Source organism: Haliotis asinina, chromosome 10, assembly GCF_037392515.1.
Source record: "Haliotis asinina isolate JCU_RB_2024 chromosome 10, JCU_Hal_asi_v2, whole genome shotgun sequence".
NCBI classification, from domain to species: domain Eukaryota; kingdom Metazoa; phylum Mollusca; class Gastropoda; order Lepetellida; family Haliotidae; genus Haliotis; species Haliotis asinina.
Window position 1 is genome coordinate 58,825,567 of NC_090289.1, and position 17,426 is coordinate 58,842,992.

At 43.6% G+C, this 17,426-nt stretch overlaps 1 protein-coding gene across 2 annotated transcripts in view; it reads right to left on the reverse strand.

The window, feature by feature from the left end:
• Nucleotides 1-15,724, reverse strand: part of LOC137298094 (uncharacterized) — a 31,217-nt gene extending 15,493 nt beyond the window's left edge. The window contains exons 1-5 of one of the 2 annotated variants that reach the window (XM_067830169.1): nucleotides 15,590-15,724; nucleotides 9,194-9,337; nucleotides 3,833-3,888; nucleotides 3,405-3,516; nucleotides 1,879-2,071 (exon numbers count right to left, since the gene is read on the reverse strand). In XM_067830169.1, coding sequence (XP_067686270.1) covers nucleotides 1,879-2,071; nucleotides 3,405-3,516; nucleotides 3,833-3,888; nucleotides 9,194-9,337; nucleotides 15,590-15,653 — 569 coding nt within the window. In that variant the 5' untranslated portion in view covers nucleotides 15,654-15,724. The remainder of the gene's footprint in view (nucleotides 1-1,878; nucleotides 2,072-3,404; nucleotides 3,517-3,832; nucleotides 3,889-9,193; nucleotides 9,338-15,589) is intronic. The other variant, XM_067830170.1, reaches the window with a different exon arrangement.
• Nucleotides 15,725-17,426: the final 1,702 nt, after the last annotated feature.

The following is a 17,426-nucleotide window of genomic DNA, read 5'->3' on the forward strand; positions in this document are numbered from 1 at the left end:
CCATGGGATAGCAACTGCAGTAATATCAAGGCATAGCTATTATGTACGGGTGGACCATGGGATAGCAACTGCAGTAATATCAAGGCATAGCTATTATGTACGGGTGGACCATGGGATAGCAACTGCAGTAATATCAAGGCATAGCTATTATGTACGGGTGGACCATGGGATAGCAACTGCAGTAACATCAAGGCATAGCTATTATGTACGGGTGGACCATGGGATAGCAACTGCAGTAATATCAAGGGATGTGGCTTGTGGACACAGGGATAGCGACTGCAGTCATGATAGGGTGGATTGCCTGAAGTGATTTTGGTCTCAGACTTTGACCATGTGGGCAATCAACAAACACGATACGGTGCTGATAGACACCGAAAATAGATTCAAACAAACAATCACACGTTTCTAGTTTGACGGAGGAGCTATGGCGAAGGACATAAATTAAGTCTCACTTAACAGTTTGCTTTCTTAAGACCATTTCATAATTCAGAACACCCAGACCCCCACCCCTAAAAAATAAAAAAAACCCCAAACAATAAAAAAAGCCAAATATCAAGACCCAAAAAGCAAAAAGAAAACAATACGAAACAACATAAAAAATGAACCCACAAACCCAAAACACCCTAAACACATAAAAACTGATAAGTAATTTTCAGTCTAAGGACTCTTTAATGAACCCCTGGAGCTTGTCTTCTTCATTTGTCTCAGTGAATCTACAAATATGAAGCAAGACTACAGTCCGACTGGCACTTGAATCAATACTCCTACACTGTGACAATTGTCTTTCAGCTTTCTCTGCAGTGCAACTGGACCCGATCAGCTCATGCGCATTACAAACAGACCATGCATTATTCAGGAGGTGAGTGATGCAGGCATTGAAAAGTTGCCAAGACGTGATCACGCTCTGCTGATTCCTCATTATCCCCTAGCAGCCACGCTGGAGATGTGCGCCTTCCGCATCTAGATGAGGTGAATGTAAGTCAGTTTCCATTAGTCCTAGGTTCGATTCCAATTTTCCTGCTGTTGAATTGTGCAGCTTATCACTCTCTGAACTTCGACAAAGTAGTAATCGCCTTTTGGAATTGCCATGTCATCGAAACAATTTATTCTCTGACGCGGAATTTGGATATGAACAAGTCAGTTAAATGTTGAATTATTTAAACTCGATGGCAAACGTTCAGACGACATGCAGACAAGTCTGACAAAGGTGACCAGTTGATGTGTTCAGCGGCAAGAATGTCGACATACTGTGACGCAGAATGTGCCGTGAAAGCATCACTAACTCCAACCCTGACAAAACCAGTTCCCAGAAGCGATAAAGTACATGATGTCCATCGCCGGAACCTTGTTATATTTTGCCAAGAATTAGTTTAACGTTCACATACAGAATGTAGGCTCTTGGCATGGCCCTTATCTTACCAACATCTCTGATTTACTTCAAACCCTTTCAGTGTCTGTCTCTGGAACATTGAGACTTCTACTACAAATGTCTAAACTGCTTAGACCCCTCACAATGTCTCCAGTAGTTACCTGCTATATGATACAATGCCTGTTTCTACAGTATCTATTACAATGTTCATCACCACAGCGCTTGGGCCCCTTGTTCATCTCTAGAGTAGTTGGGTCCCTCATACGGTCTTTCTCTCAAGTACCAGGACCCCTTCAGTGTCTTTCTCTAAAGTACTGAGACCCCTTAAAATGCCTTTCTCTACAGAAGTCAGACATCTTTCAGTGTCACTTTCTACAGTACTTTGGTCATTTGCAATGTTCCTTTTCAAAGTACTTATAATGTCTGTCTTTAAACTACTTAGACCATTTACAATGTCTATCTCTGACTGCTTTAACCTTGACCATGAATCTTTGAAGCTTCTGTCTTACCTATTCACTGGTCCGGCACAACAGTACTCAGTTTCCTCGCCGCCACAGCAGAAGTTTTTGTCATCATTGTCGTCGTCCCCAGGACAGTAGAACAAGCCTGGTACTAGCGACTGTGTCATGTTATCAGACACCTCCGTGCTGACGTTGGCGTTGGTGTTGTCATAGACATCGACGTTCTGACAGATAGTGGGCACTGTGAATAGTGGGACATTGAGTGTTGTAATAGTTTGGTATCTCACCTGGCGGTTATGAATTCACGATTCATTAGTGAATCTTATTAGTCGTGCTAGGCGCCACGTCGTACGTGTCAGCTGACGGTGTTGGATGTCTGGATGTCAGCTGACTGGGTGTTGGATGTCTGGGTGTCAGCTGACTGGGTGTTGGATGTCTGGGTGTCAGCTGACTGGGTGTTGGATGTCTTGGGTGTCAGCTGACTGGGTGTTGGATGTCTGAGTGTCGAATGTCTGGGTGTTGGATGTCTGGGTGTCGAATGTCTGGATGTTGAATATCTGGGTGTTAAATGTCGGGAAGTTGACTGCCTGGTTGTTGGCTGTCACTGTTAAATGTGAGGGTATTGACAACCTTGGTGCTGAATTTGAGGGTCTTGAACGTCTGAGTGTTGAATATATGGGCATTGAATGTCTGTGTGTTGAATGTCTGGGTATTGAATGTCTGGATGTTGAATGTCAAGGTGTTGATTGTCTGTCTGGCTGTTGAATGTCGATCGGGGTGTTGACTATCTGGGTGTTGAATGTCAAGGTGTGGAATGTGTAAGTGTCAAATGTGTGGTTGTTGAATGTGAGGGTGTTGAATATCTGACAGTTGACTCTCTAGAAGTTGAATGTCTGGGTGTTGAATGTCAAGGTGCTGACTGTGTGGGTGTTGAATGTCTGGGTGAGGATATTCGGGGTGTTGAATGTCTTGGTGCTGCACGTCAAGGTGAATGAATATCAAGGTGTAAAATGTCAGGGTGTTGCATGTCTGGGTGTTGACTGGGTGTTGAATGTGAGGGTGTTGAACATCTGTGTGTTGACTGTCAAGGTGTTGAATGTGAGGATATTTGTCAGAACGTTGAATTTGAGGTGTTGAATGTCTAGGTATTGAATCTCTGTGTATTGAATGTGTGATTGTTGTTTGTCAGGTTGCTGAAAGTGAAGGTGTTGAGGGTGAGGGCTTTGAATGTCTGGGTGTTCTTTGTCAGGGCGCTAAATGTCATGGTGTTGAATGTGAAAGTGTGACATACAATCTGAGTTGTAACTAAGTCATTTCCATGAAACCTCCTCATTATAAACATGTTTATGAAAAATGTTTCGTGTCTGGTTTTAAGATAGTGAGAATGTTGTGTCCCGACGGATATTGTATTTGTAGTATAGCTGAGGTTGACATAACAACTGGTGTATATTGAATGTCTTATAGCTCCCAATTTTCCAACACATGCATATACAACTGCTTGATATTTAAGAAAACCCTTATAGCACACGGACTATTTTATGACATCAGTTGCTCGGACAGGTTCATTAACCTACTTGTGTCTGGGGTGTTGTTGTAGCGCACGGTGTCGAAGTAGGCCACCCCATTGTACACATCGCCACGCATGAAGGCTGCCTCCCAGGTAGCCGCGGTCAAGCCGTAGGTGCCCTGTGGGGAAGGGAGTTATTGTCTTGAGTTAACTCTGTATGGTAGCAAGACTCTGTCAGTTAAATATGGTTGTAAACTGCATAGTGGTGCGGTTCGAGCATGTGTAATAGATGACACCAGGGAATCCAGGTATAAAGCTGACAGACAAGGAGCAGAACCCATGATTCAAACGTAGCCTATCCTGACACACCCGTAGGACGAGACGTGGTACGGTGACTGTTCAGGAAGAATAACTATACGAACTTTTGTATGGAGTAAACAATAAATTTCAAGTGAAGGGACAAGACAGTAGTGAGTCTTGAGAAGATAATGTTACCTTGTGGCGCCGAAGCTCGTCGTCGGTGTCGTCGCTGTCGCGTTCTTCTGGAAACTCTGGAAATATACGACCAATACAGAGCAATACGTTAACACTAAGAGTGTACTGGCCAATAAGGAATACGTTAACACCAAGAGCGTTCTGGCCAGTAAGGACTACGTTAACACTAAGAGTGTACTGACCAGTAAGGACTACGTTAACACTAAGAATGTACTGGCCAGTAAGGACTGCGTTAACACTAAGAGCGTACTGGCCAATAAGGAACACGTTAACACTAAGAGTGTGCTGGCCAGTAAGGACTACGTTAACACTAAGAGTGTACTGACCAGTAAGGACTACGTTAACACTAAGAGTGTGCTGGCCAGTAAGGACTACGTTAACACTAAGAGTGTACTGGCCAGTAAGGACTACGTTAACACTAAGAGCGTGCTGACCAGTAAGGACTACGTTAACACTAAGAGTGTGCTGGCAAGTAAGGACTACGTTAACACTAAGAGTGTGCTGGCCAGTAAGGACTACGTTAACACTAAGAGTGTACTGGCCAGTAAGGACTAAGTTAACACGAAGAGTGTGCTGGCCAGTAAGGACTACGTTAACACTAAGAGCGTGCTGACCAGTAAGGACTACGTTAACACTAAGAGTGTGCTGGCAAGTAAGGACTACGTTAACACTAAGAGTGTGCTGGCCAGTAAGGACTACGTTAACACTAAGAGTGTACTGGCCAGTAAGGACTAAGTTAACACTAAGAGTGTGCTGGCCAGTAATGACTACGTTAACACTAAGAGCGTGCTTGCCAGTAAGGACTACGTTAACACTAAGAGTGTGCTGGCCAATAAGGACTACGTTAACACTAAGAGTGTGTTGGCCAATAAGGACTACGTTAACACTAAGAGAATGAATGAATGAATGAATGAATGAATGAATGAATGAATGTCTTTATTTCCTCCAGATAGGTCCGAAGATCCAGAAAACATGGTCATGCAATTATATAACTAGGTAACAGAGTATTCAACAAGCGTACATACACACACACACGCATATATATATATACATATATGTACAAGCATAGGATATGGGAATATTTCTCCAAATATATACAGGTCACCAACCGTCAGGTCTTGGCTAGATTATTACCACAAGTGATTGAGGATATCTTTTAGTTTATACAAATATTTTGAGAACTCTATAATAGTAAAATGCCGTGTTGTTTCATCAATATCACTGTTATTGGCCCCTAGAAAGAATGCTAGCATGTCATTCTCTTCCATCATCTCTATTTTGACATACATTTCAACATCAAGATTATCTATTAGAGTTGAGAAGAATACATCCCTCTCTGAAAGCAAGCATCCACAGTGTAGGATAACATGGAGATAGTAATCATTAGCAAAAGTGTTACAGTTTTTACATTCTTTTGATATTTTGGTTCCGGATCCAATTCTTATTACATACTGCAGTTCTTCTCTCAGTTCTGGATATAACAATGTCATGCTGTATAACATATGAGGTGAAAGTGCTGTGTGTATTTTAAAATATCGAGACAGGTCAGCTCTGCATGATAGTTTGTATTTCCATGCTTTTTCCTCGTGGATACTTATTTCATTTACTACAATCTTTTTCCAGTTATTTTTCGTCGGGAATTGTCCGGTGCAGATATAGTGAAATACATGGTGCATTAGGTTATATTTCTTAGCTGTTGATAGCAACACGCCACATAAACTGTCTAAGTTCTTAGAATGAGAGTAATAGAGTGAGGTAGATGCACAAAATATTGTTTTACAGATTGGGACACATGATATATTACAAAGACGCCCAAGCAGCTGTAGTCTGCATTTATCGATGTAGCCAACCATTGTCCAGAGTCCTAGATCAGCAATAGTGGCATCAGTGGGAGAGCGTTTATCAAAACCTTGTACAATTCTGGCAAAGTAGCGCTGTATACTTTCAGTTAGTTCAAGATCTTTACCATAAAGAGTGGGTAATAATTCACAGCCATAGAAACTCGTTGTTAATATCATTCTTTTCCATATCTTAACACTTGCATACTGATGTAGATCCCTGCTGTTTAGACCAACAGAGATGAGGGAACTAACAGTGCGCCTTGCTTTAGTACAGCTGTCCTCAATATAAAGCTTAAAAGAAAGATTACTTTGGAGAAGGACACCCGCGTATTTTACACGATCAGACATAGGTATGTCATGATCTCCAAGGTGATAAGCATGCGTACGGATTAGTTGCTTCTTTTTATGAAACACCACAATGTTACTTTTTGATGCATTATAGGTTAGTCGCCATTTGGATGCATAATTAGCAACTGTGTTTAGAGCTAATTGTAGACTTTTAGGACTGTAACTAATAAGTGTAGTATCATCAGCAAGTAATACACATGGCAACCTGATATTATATAAGCATATTCCAGCGTCTAGCTGCCGGAGTTCAGTTATGAGGTCATTTATATACACAAGAAATAACCAAGCTGAAATGACTCTACCCTGACCGATGCCTTGTCTAACAGCAAAAGTGTTTGACTGTTCACCCTTATACTGAACGCACGCATACATGGAAGTATAGCAGTGACGTAACAGAGACCACATTTTACCTCTTATACCTAGGTGATAGAGTTTAACAAAGAGACCTGATTGCCATATTCGGTCAAAGGCCTTTGTTAAAACTAAGAGCGTGCTTGCCAGTAAGGACTATGTTAAGACTAAGAGTGTAGTGGCCAGTAAGGACTACGTTAACATGAAGAGCGTGCTGGCCAGTAAGGACTACGTTAACACTAAGAGTGTCCTGGCCAGTAAGGACTACGTTAACACTAAGAGTGTACTGGCCAGTAAGGACTATGTTAACACTAAGAGTGTAGTGGCCAGTAAGGACTACGTTAACATGAAGAGCGTGCTGGCCAGTAAGGACTACGTTAACACTAAGAGCGGGCTTGCCAGTAAGGACTATGTTAACACTAAGAGTGTAGTGGCCAGTAAGGACTACGTTAACATGAAGAGCGTGCTGGCCAGTAAGGACTACGTTAACACTAAGAGCATGCTGGCCAGTAAGGACTACGTTAACACTAAGAGCGGGCTTGCCAGTAAGGACTATGTTAACACTAAGAGTGTAGTGGCCAGTAAGGACTACGTTAACATGAAGAGCGTGCTGGCCAGTAAGGACTACGTTAACACTAAGAGCATGCTGGCCAGTAAGGACTACGTTAACACTACGAGTGTACTGGCCAGTAAGGACTACGTTAACACTGAGAGTGTGCTGGCCAGTAAGGAATACGTTAACACTAAGAGCGTGCTTGCCAGTAAGGACTATGTTCAGACTAAAAGTGTAGTGGCCAGTAAGGACTACGTTAACATGAAGAGTGTCCTGGCCAGTAAGGACTAAGTTAACACTAAGAGCGTGCTTGCCAGTAAGGACTATGTTAACACTAAGAGTGTAGTGGCCAGTAAGGACTACGTTAACACTAAGAGTGTCCTGGCCAGTAAGGACTATGTTAACACTAAGAATGTCCTGGCCAGTAAGGACTACGTTAACACTAAGAGCGTGCTGGCCAGTAAGGACTTTGTTAACACTAAGAGTGTAGTGGCCAGTAAGGACTACGTTAACACTAAGAGTGTCCTGGCCAGTAAGGACTACGTTAACACTAAGAGTGTGCTGGCCAGTAAGGACTACGTTAACACTAAGAGCGTGCTTGCCAGTAAGGACTATGTTAAGACTAAGAGTGTAGTGGCCAGTAAGGACTACGTTAACATGAAGAGAGTGCTGGCCAGTAAGGACTACGTTAACACTAAGAGCGTGCTTGCCAGTAAGGACTATGTTAAGACTAAGAGTGTAGTGGCCAGTAAGGACTACGTTAACATGAAGAGCGTGCTGGCCAGTAAGGACTACGTTAACACTAAGAGTGTCCTGGCCAGTAAGGACTAAGTTAACACTAAGAGTGTACTGGCCAGTAAGGACTATGTTAACACTAAGAGTGTAGTGGCCAGTAAGGACTACGTTAACATGAAGAGCGTGCTGGCCAGTAAGGACTACGTTAACACTAAGAGCGTGCTTGCCAGTAAGGACTATGTTAACACTAAGAGTGTACTGGCCAGTAAGGACTACGTTAACACTAAGAGTGTCCTGGCCAGTAAGGACTACGTTAACACTAAGAGCGTGCTTGCCAGTAAGGACTGTGTTAACACTAAGAGCGTGCTTGCCAGTAAGGACTACGTTAACACTAAGAGCGTGCTTGCCAGTAAGGACTATGTTAAGACTAAGAGTGTAGTGGCCAGTAAGGACTACGTTAACATGAAGAGCGTGCTGGCCAGTAAGGACTACGTTAACACTAAGAGCGTGCTTGCCAGTAAGGACTACGTTAACACTACGAGTGTACGGGCCAGTAAGGACTACGTTAACACTGAGAGTGTGCTGGCCAGTAAGGAATACGTTAACACTAAGAGCGTGCTTGCCAGTAAGGACTATGTTAACACTAAGAGCGTGCTGGCCAGTAAGGACTATGTTAACACTAAGAGCGTGCTTGCCAGTAAGGACTATGTTAACACTAAGAGTGTAGTGGCCAGTAAGGACTACGTTAACATGAAGAGCGTGCTGGCCAGTAAGGACTACGTTAACACTAAGAGCGTGCTTGCCAGTAAGGACTATGTTAACACTAAGAGTGTAGTGGCCAGTAAGGACTATGTTAACACTAAGAGTGTCCTGGCCAGTAAGGACTACGTTAACATGAAGAGCGTGCTGGCCAGTAAGGACTACGTTAACACTACGAGTGTACTGGCCAGTAAGGACTACGTTAACACTGAGAGTGTGCTGGCCAGTAAGGAATACGTTAACACTAAGAGCGTGCTTGCCAGTAAGGACTATGTTAAGACTAAGAGTGTAGTGGCCAGTAAGGACTACGTTAACATGAAGAGCGTGCTGGCCAGAAAGGACTATGTTGACACTAAGAGTGTCCTGGCCAGTAAGGATTACCTATTCTGGTGAAGGGCCGGGTTGATGAAACGCGTTAAGATCCATGAACATCCACATGAGAACTGGTCTTCAGTGACCCATGCTTGTCGTAACAGGCGACTAACGGGATCGGGTGGACAGGCTCGCTGACTTGGTTGTCTCATGTCATCGTATACCGGGGCGTTGATGGATGCGCACGATATCTGACATGTTGATTTTTTCTTTTTACAGACCACAATCATAAACAATGTAAGGACGATTATTGGTGAATGCGTTTCAAGGTGAGAAAGTACATCAGGAATGAGGACTGGTGAAACCCGTACGTCATGGTGAACTGAAGAAACCCCTATAATGCTGCTTAAAATATGCCTGTTGCAGACATGTTACTTTACTGGCGTAACAGATAGGACATACTTTCCCGATACTTGATTTTCCCCTTCACCCTCTTCCGCTTCCGCTTCGTGGTGGACCGCATGTTGTTGGACCGCGTATTGCTGGGCCGGCTGTCACTGGACTTGGCGGTCAAGGCTACTCCAACGTTATCCCTAGCGGCTTCACCTGCACCAACAGAGATCTTTCTTATTCTTTAACTATCTACCGTCGTTAAAAACGTTTCACTCTAATAAGAAGCAAAGAAGCCTCGTAATGATAAGCTAAAAGTACCACAGAGTGTATGTTGAAGCGCATGACTTACCCACACAACCTCCGACAGGTACCGGGAACACCTGCAGTCATAACTAGTGTTCATTACCTACGATGGCGAAAGTATTGGGGTTCATATTTTTCAACGATGCCCTAGGGCTAAATATAACTTTGACATGTGACGTGACGCCATGAACAATACTATGACGTCACGTTTCTTTTGTGACGTCGTGCACTACACGCAGCGAGGGCGTGTTGTCAGCCTATTTTCAAATCCCGGATGGGACTCAGACAAAAAAGTACTAAAATTTGAACTTTACCAAGAAAGTGAAATCCCTAATATGACATATGTTGCAGCCTATGTTTGAAAGTAGATTTGGGTATATTTTTCTCAATTTGACGACTTCGATAATACGTGCCCATAACATTATATACAGTGTTCCCAGAAATTATTGAGAAAATCTTTGTTTTTTTTCTAATGATGCTAAGATTGGAAAAAGGGCTTTCACTATGCACTAAGCATACTAAATAAGGGAGACAAGTCTTGAAGGCTTAGAAGGCAGCTCATTACGTCAAGAGTTATCTCCCTTGTCTGAGCAGACGGCTTCCTGTGTTGACATGGCAGAATTTATAGCAAGAGAGAAAAGAAAGCTCATTCTAGATGATTTTGAAAGGGGTGAGGCTGATGCTAAAGTGTTAGCTTGTAGACATGGTATTCCTCTGTCTACAGTATACAGAACTTTGAAGAATATTCAAACAGGATCCGGGATAGAGCACAAAGCAGGGGCAGGTCGGCCTAGGAAATTCAGTGTTGTGGATCGCCGAAGACTTGGGCAGATTGTGAGTAGGGGCAAATTGAAAAGTGTTGAGAACATCAGAAATGAAATGATTAGCAGAGGAAGTCCTCAGGTATGCAATGAAACAGTTAGGCAGGAATTACAGAGACTTAATTGGGTGAAAAAACGTGGAATTCCCTCGCCGTTGATGAAAGATGCACAAAAGGAAAAACGTTTAAACTGGTGTCGGGCTCATGAAAATCAAGATTGGGATAATGTTTTCTTTTCGGATGAAAGTTCTGTTTGGCTTTTCCCTAATTGTGCGAAAATTTGGACCAAAGATACTGTCAAACCTATCTACCAGCGACCAAAACATAGCCCGAACTTTCACATGTGGGGTGGCATATCGGCTCGCGGAGTGACACCATTGTGTGTTTTCACGGGAAACTTGACAAAAGAAAGATACGTTGACATTCTAAATGGTCACCTTCTTCCGACAGCACAAACATTGTATGAAGATGATTGGATTTTCCAGCATGATAATGACCCAAAACACACTGCGCGCTACACAAAACAGTGGTTGTCGGGCGAAAATGTTCAAGTTTTAGACTGGCCCAGTTACAGCCCAGACCTAAACCCAATTGAGAATGTGTGGGGAGTCATGAAGGACAGAATAAACCAAAAGGGACTGAGAAATATTGAAGATATGAAGGCCGAGGTGGTCCAATATTGGGATACCCTGTCACACGATTACCTACAAACTTTGATGGGTAGTGTGCCTAGGCGTATTCAGGCATGCATTGCTGAGCGAGGAGGTCTAACAAAGTACTAAAACAAGACTGAGACTGTAAAAGGATGATGTTTTAACATGTTTATGTAAGTAAAACGCCAGAAGTTATTAAACGTAATGAGTTACATGACGCAACATGATTCTCAATAATTTCTGGGAATACTATATGTTTACCGCATTAGTCATCAGAATATCTCTCGCTCTCACTCGGAAAATTTCAATATTTGGGCGGCTGCGGTGGAAGCAGAGATTGTTACACTTCATGTTTCATACCTTGCTCCATATCATCCCGAGACAACCATATCTGACCGAAGCCTTGAGGTAAAATGAGAGGTAGGTGATTCACTTCCAAAGGACAGCATGGTGCCATGAGGTCATAAGGCATGACTGTGAGGCCGAGGTCAGATCTGGGTTGAGGGATGATACAGGTCAAGATATGAAAAATGAAGTGTAATATTTTTATCAATTAATATTTGTCTAAATTAGGAGGTTTTTCAGCTACATTTATTTTTATCTTTTACTCCAAATACACGTTGTTTATTAAAAATAATGAATGCAAACAACAAAGACAAATATTCCGTTTAATGAATTTAAAATAGTTAAATAATTCATATCAGTTCATCTTCGGAGTTACTATGAATAACTGGACGCCTTATTTGTCTGTATTTCCTGCTGCAGTCGTGAACTACATTAACACGTACCAGAGCATGAAAACTAGCGCCCTTGAAGACGTTCCAGTGTGTTGACTGTTGCATAGACATATCCCTGATTGAGTGATACAGCACCTGTGTTGTGGACAGAGATCAGTAAAGCCACGACAGAAAGAAATGCGACAGGAACTGTGACAGGATCAGGAGCGAGAGCAGAGTAAGCATCACCAACAGCGGTCAACTCATAGTCCGCAATGTTGAGACCCAATGACATGGGTATGGTGAGACCCAATGACATGGGCATGGTGAGACCCATGAACATGGGCATGGTGAGACCCATGAACATGGGCATGGTGAGACTCATGAAGATGGGCATGGTGAGACCCATGAATATGGGCATGGTGAGACTCATGAAGATGGGCATGGTGAGACCCATGAATATGGGCATGGTGAGACCCATGAATATGGGCATGGTGAGACTCATGAAGATGGGCATGGTGAGACCCATGAATATGGGCATGGTGAGACCCATGAATATGGGCATGGTGAGACCCATGAATATGGGCATGGTGAGACTCATGAACATGGGCATGGTGAGACCCATGGACATGGGCATGGTGAGATCCATGAACATGGGCATGGTGAGACTCATGAATATGGGCATGGTGAGACCCATGGACATGGGCATGGTGAGACCCATGAATATGGGCATGGTGAGACTCATGAATATGGGCATGGGCATGGTGAGACCCATGAACATGGGCATGGTGAGACCCATGAATATGGGCATGGTGAGACCCATGAACATGGGTATGGTCAGACCCATGAACATGGGCATGGTGAGACTCATGAAGATGGGCATGGTGAGACCCATGAATATGGGCATGGTGAGACTCATGAATATGGGCATGGTGAGACCCATGAATATGGGCATGGTGAGACCCATGAATATGGGCATGGTGAGACTCATGAACATGGGCATGGTGAGACCCATGAACATGGGCATGGTGAGATCCATGAACATGGGCATGGTGAGACTCATGAATGTGGGCATGGTGAGACCCATGGACATGGGCATGGTGAGACCCATGAATATGGGCATGGTGAGACTCATGAATATGGGCATGGGCATGGTGAGATCCATGAACATGGGCATGGTGAGACCCATGAACATGGGCATGGTGAGACCCATGAATATGGGCATGGTGAGACCCATGAACATGGGTATGGTCAGACCCATGAATATGGGCATGGTGAGACTCATGAATATGGGCATGGGCATGGTGAGATCCATGAACATGGGCATGGTGAGACTCATGAATATGGGCATGGTGAGATCCATGAACATGGGCATGGTGAGACACATGAACATGGGCATGGTGAGACTGAAGAACGTGGGCGTGGTCAGACCCATGAATATGGGCATGGTGAGACTCATGAATATGGGCATGGGCATGGTGAGATCCATGAATATGGGCATGGTGAGACTCATGAATATGGGCATGGGCATGGTGAGATCCATGAACATGGGCATGGTGAGACTCATGAATATGGGCATGATGAGACTGAAGAACATGGGCATGGTGAGACTGAAGAAGATGGGAATGGGGAGATCCATGGACATTTGCATGGTGAGATCCCATGAACATATGGGCATGGTGAGACCCATGGGCATGGTGAGACTCATGAATATGGGCATGATGAGACTGAAGAACATGGGCATGGTGAGACTGAAGAAGAAGGCATGGTGAGACCCATGGACATTTGCATGGTGAGATCCCATGAACATATGGGCATGGTGAGACCCAGGGGCAAGGGCATGGTGAGACCCATGGGCATGGGCATGGTGAGATCCTATGAACATGGGCATGGTGAGACTCACGAACTAGGGCATGGTTCTGAATAACAACGCGAAGTTGGATTCGAGGACATCAGTTTTCTGTTACTCTCCAGAAAGGAACCTATCTCTTCTTAGCGAGGTGCATCACTTCTGAAGTCAAGATCAATAATATGGGTGTTTAAACTATTAACTGTATAACTGATGGAATGTTCCACGTGTTTGTTGATGAGTAAGTTATGGAGGAAGCGGCAGTGGCGAACGGTTGAATCATGCCCGGTGATTCATTCAGTATATCGATCGGCCTGAAGTTTGTTTGTGGAACCACTTGGGTCTAGACGTCACGGTTTATGACTGTGCCTATATGTCTACATACACTGGATTCAGATCGTTAACCTCCTCCAAACAGACGCCGTGATGAATATCACATGACGTATGGCAGTGCAGTTCCTGGTGAAGCAGCAGTGGAATACAATATGTTGGTTGCAGGGGAACACTGACGTGCAATCACTTTACCGTGTATACAATATGTTGGTTGCAGGGGACCACTGACGTGCAGTCACTTCACCGTGTATACAATATGATGGTTGTAGGGGACCACTGACGGGCAATCACTTCACCGTGTATACAATATGTTGGTTGTAGGGGACCACTGACGTGCAATCACTTCACCTTGTATTCAACATGTTGGTTGTAAAGGAACACCGACGTGCAATCACCTCATCGTGTTTACAATATGTTATTTGTGTTGCCATACTGACGTGCAATCACTTCACTGTGTATACGTGTTGGTTGTAGCCACACTGACGTGCAATCACTTCACCATGTATACAACATGTTGGTTAAGCTTCACGCTGACGTTTAATCGCTTGACCATGTATACAAGTTGGTTATGGTTACACTTCACTGTGTATACAACATGTTGTGCCTCAGGCAGTTTCAGCTAGCGTGAGGTTTGTGTCTGTTGCTGGGGGTCGACATAATAAGGATGCTGTTCTCTTGGAAGTGAGAACTGAAGATTCAGGAGTCTCACGACACTTAACGCGTGTGCGGCTTCTACTGCGTGCGCCGCATGCATACTGTCGGATGTGCTTTGGTTTTGCAGACATAAACTTCCTTTCCTTAGATGTTTGTCTGGGATCATCGTCCTTGGTCTTCTACACGCCATAGTTCATGGTCCGCGGCTTGTGTAAAGAGAAGGGTAACATTGCCTGATGGCTGTTTCTCAGACAGACAGGCTGACGCCGTACTACAAGTACATGACGGGGACGCTGCAGATGTCGCATGTTGACTGCTAAATGTTGTGTAATACGTACTTCCACATTCATCCTCCGGGAATTCAAAGCAAACCTAATCAATAATAAATGCGCATAATTTAAAAAAGTTATCTTTTGATACGCATATTGATCTTTTTTCTCTGACAGTAAGCTCAACGATAACAAAACATACTTATGGACATCCCCCCTTTCTCATTGAAAGCAGGTTGCGATTATGTGTGCACTCTTCCCGAGTTGGATGTTCATCATGACATAAAGAGTTGTGGCAGATACATAATGACACGGAGGTGCGTGTCTCGGTGTTCGTGTCTAGAATTACTCGGGATATGGACACAGAACTACTCGGGATTTGGACACTGATCAACTCGGCGTGTGGACACAGGTCTATTCGGCATATGGACACAGAAACCTGTCCACAGATCTAGTCTCATCTGCCGTTACAACTCGCTGCAATGCAATTACTCCGCTCGGCAATAAATATTATTTATCCTAAAATATAGATCAATATGTATACGACAAAACCAGAAAGACCGCGCAACAAATGGAATCAGTTTTTAACCAGAACTCTTTAAACAAGGCGTACTTCATATAGACGATGTCATCGCAGCCCACCGATATGAACCGGTATCCGATCCTCCTGCTGCACGTGCAGTTCAGTTGCCAAGTCAGAGCACGCCCGACACAAATACTCCTGGGGCCACAGGCAAGGACTGTTGCATGGCATCGAGTGTATGGAAGTCTACCAAAACATCTCACGCCGCATTTAGTCGGGATATGACGGCTACTTTAACGAATTCCAAGCAAACTGAACTGTATAAACGAATGCGTGCACACATACCTGTTGAAATGAACATCAAACACCCCGCCAGCACCATCACACACTGAACAATCCAACGCGCCATGTTGCTTCCTCGCGTGCCCCAACGACAACCACACACACCAGCTACTCACGCATACACTGCGACGATGATATAATGAATTATGTTAAATTTGAAGACGCGGGGCTACCGAAGCCATAAAAGCTGAGTGCATAAATGATGGCTTTACAGGATTTCAACCTTTTAGGTGTTTTATGCGAAGTTAAGTAGGGGTGCAAGGACCCTCATCGAAAAAGGGAGGACTTGGTAGGGAATGGTGGTATAGAACTTAGCTAACACAGAGATGCTGTGCATTGTATTGTAAGGCGGATGCTACATCCTTATACAAGAACAGAGATGCTGTGCATTGTATTGTAAGGCGGATGATGCATCTTTATACAAGAACAGAGATGCTGTGCATTGTATTGCAAAGCGGATGCTGCATCCTTATATAACGATGGGGATGCTGTGGATCGTATAGTAAGGAGGATGCTGTATCCTTATACAACAGAGATACTGTGCATTGTACTGTAAGGATGCTGCTGTATCCTTATACAACAGAGATGCTGTGCATTGTATTGTAAGGCGGATGCTGCATCTTTATACAACAACAGAGATGCTGTGCATTGCATTGTAAGGAAGATGCTGTATCCTTATACAACAGAGATGCTGTGCATTGTATTGTAAGGAGGATGCTGTATCCTTATACAACAGAGATGCTGTGCATTGTATTGTAAGGATGCTGCTGTATCATTATACAACAACAGAGATGCTGTGCATTGCATTGTAAGGAAGATGCTGTATCCTTATACAACAGAGATGCTGTGCATTGTATTGTAAGGAGGAAGCTGTATCCTTATACAACAGAGATGCTGTGCATTGTATTGTAAGGATGCTGCTGTATCATTATACAACAGAGATGTTGTGCATTGCATTGTAAGGCGTATGCTGCATCTTTATACAACAACAGAGATGCTGTGCATTGCATTGTAAGGAAGATGCTGTATCCTTATACAACAGAGATGCTGTGCATTGTATTGTAAGGAGGATGCTGTATCCTTATACAACAGATATGCTGTGCATTGTATTGTAAGGCGTATGCTGCATCTTTATACAACAACAGAGATGCTGTGCATTGCATTGTAAGGAGGATGCTGTATCCTTATACAACAGAGATGCTGTGCATTGTATTGTAAGGCGTATGCTGCATCTTTATACAACAACAGAGATGCTGTGCATTGTATTGTAAGGAGGATGCTGTATCCTTATACAACAGAGATGCTGTGCATTGTATTGTAAGGCGTATGCTGCATCTTTATACAACAACAGAGATGCTGTGCATTGCATTGTAAGGAAGATGCTGTATCCTTATACAACAGAGATGCTGTGCATTGTATTGTAAGGAGGAAGCTGTATCCTTATACAACAGAGATGCTGTGCATTGTATTGTAAGGATGCTGCTGTATCATTATACAACAGAGATGTTGTGCATTGCATTGTAAGGCGTATGCTGCATCTTTATACAACAACAGAGATGCTGTGCATTGCATTGTAAGGAAGATGCTGTATCCTTATACAACAGAGATGCTGTGCATTGTATTGTAAGGAGGATGCTGTATCCTTATACAACAGATATGCTGTGCATTGTATTGTAAGGCGTATGCTGCATCTTTATACAACAACAGAGATGCTGTGCATTGCATTGTAAGGAGGATGCTGTATCCTTATACAACAGAGATGCTGTGCATTGTATTGTAAGGCGGATGCTGCATCTTTATACAACAACAGAGATGCTGTGCATTGTATTGTAAGGAGGAT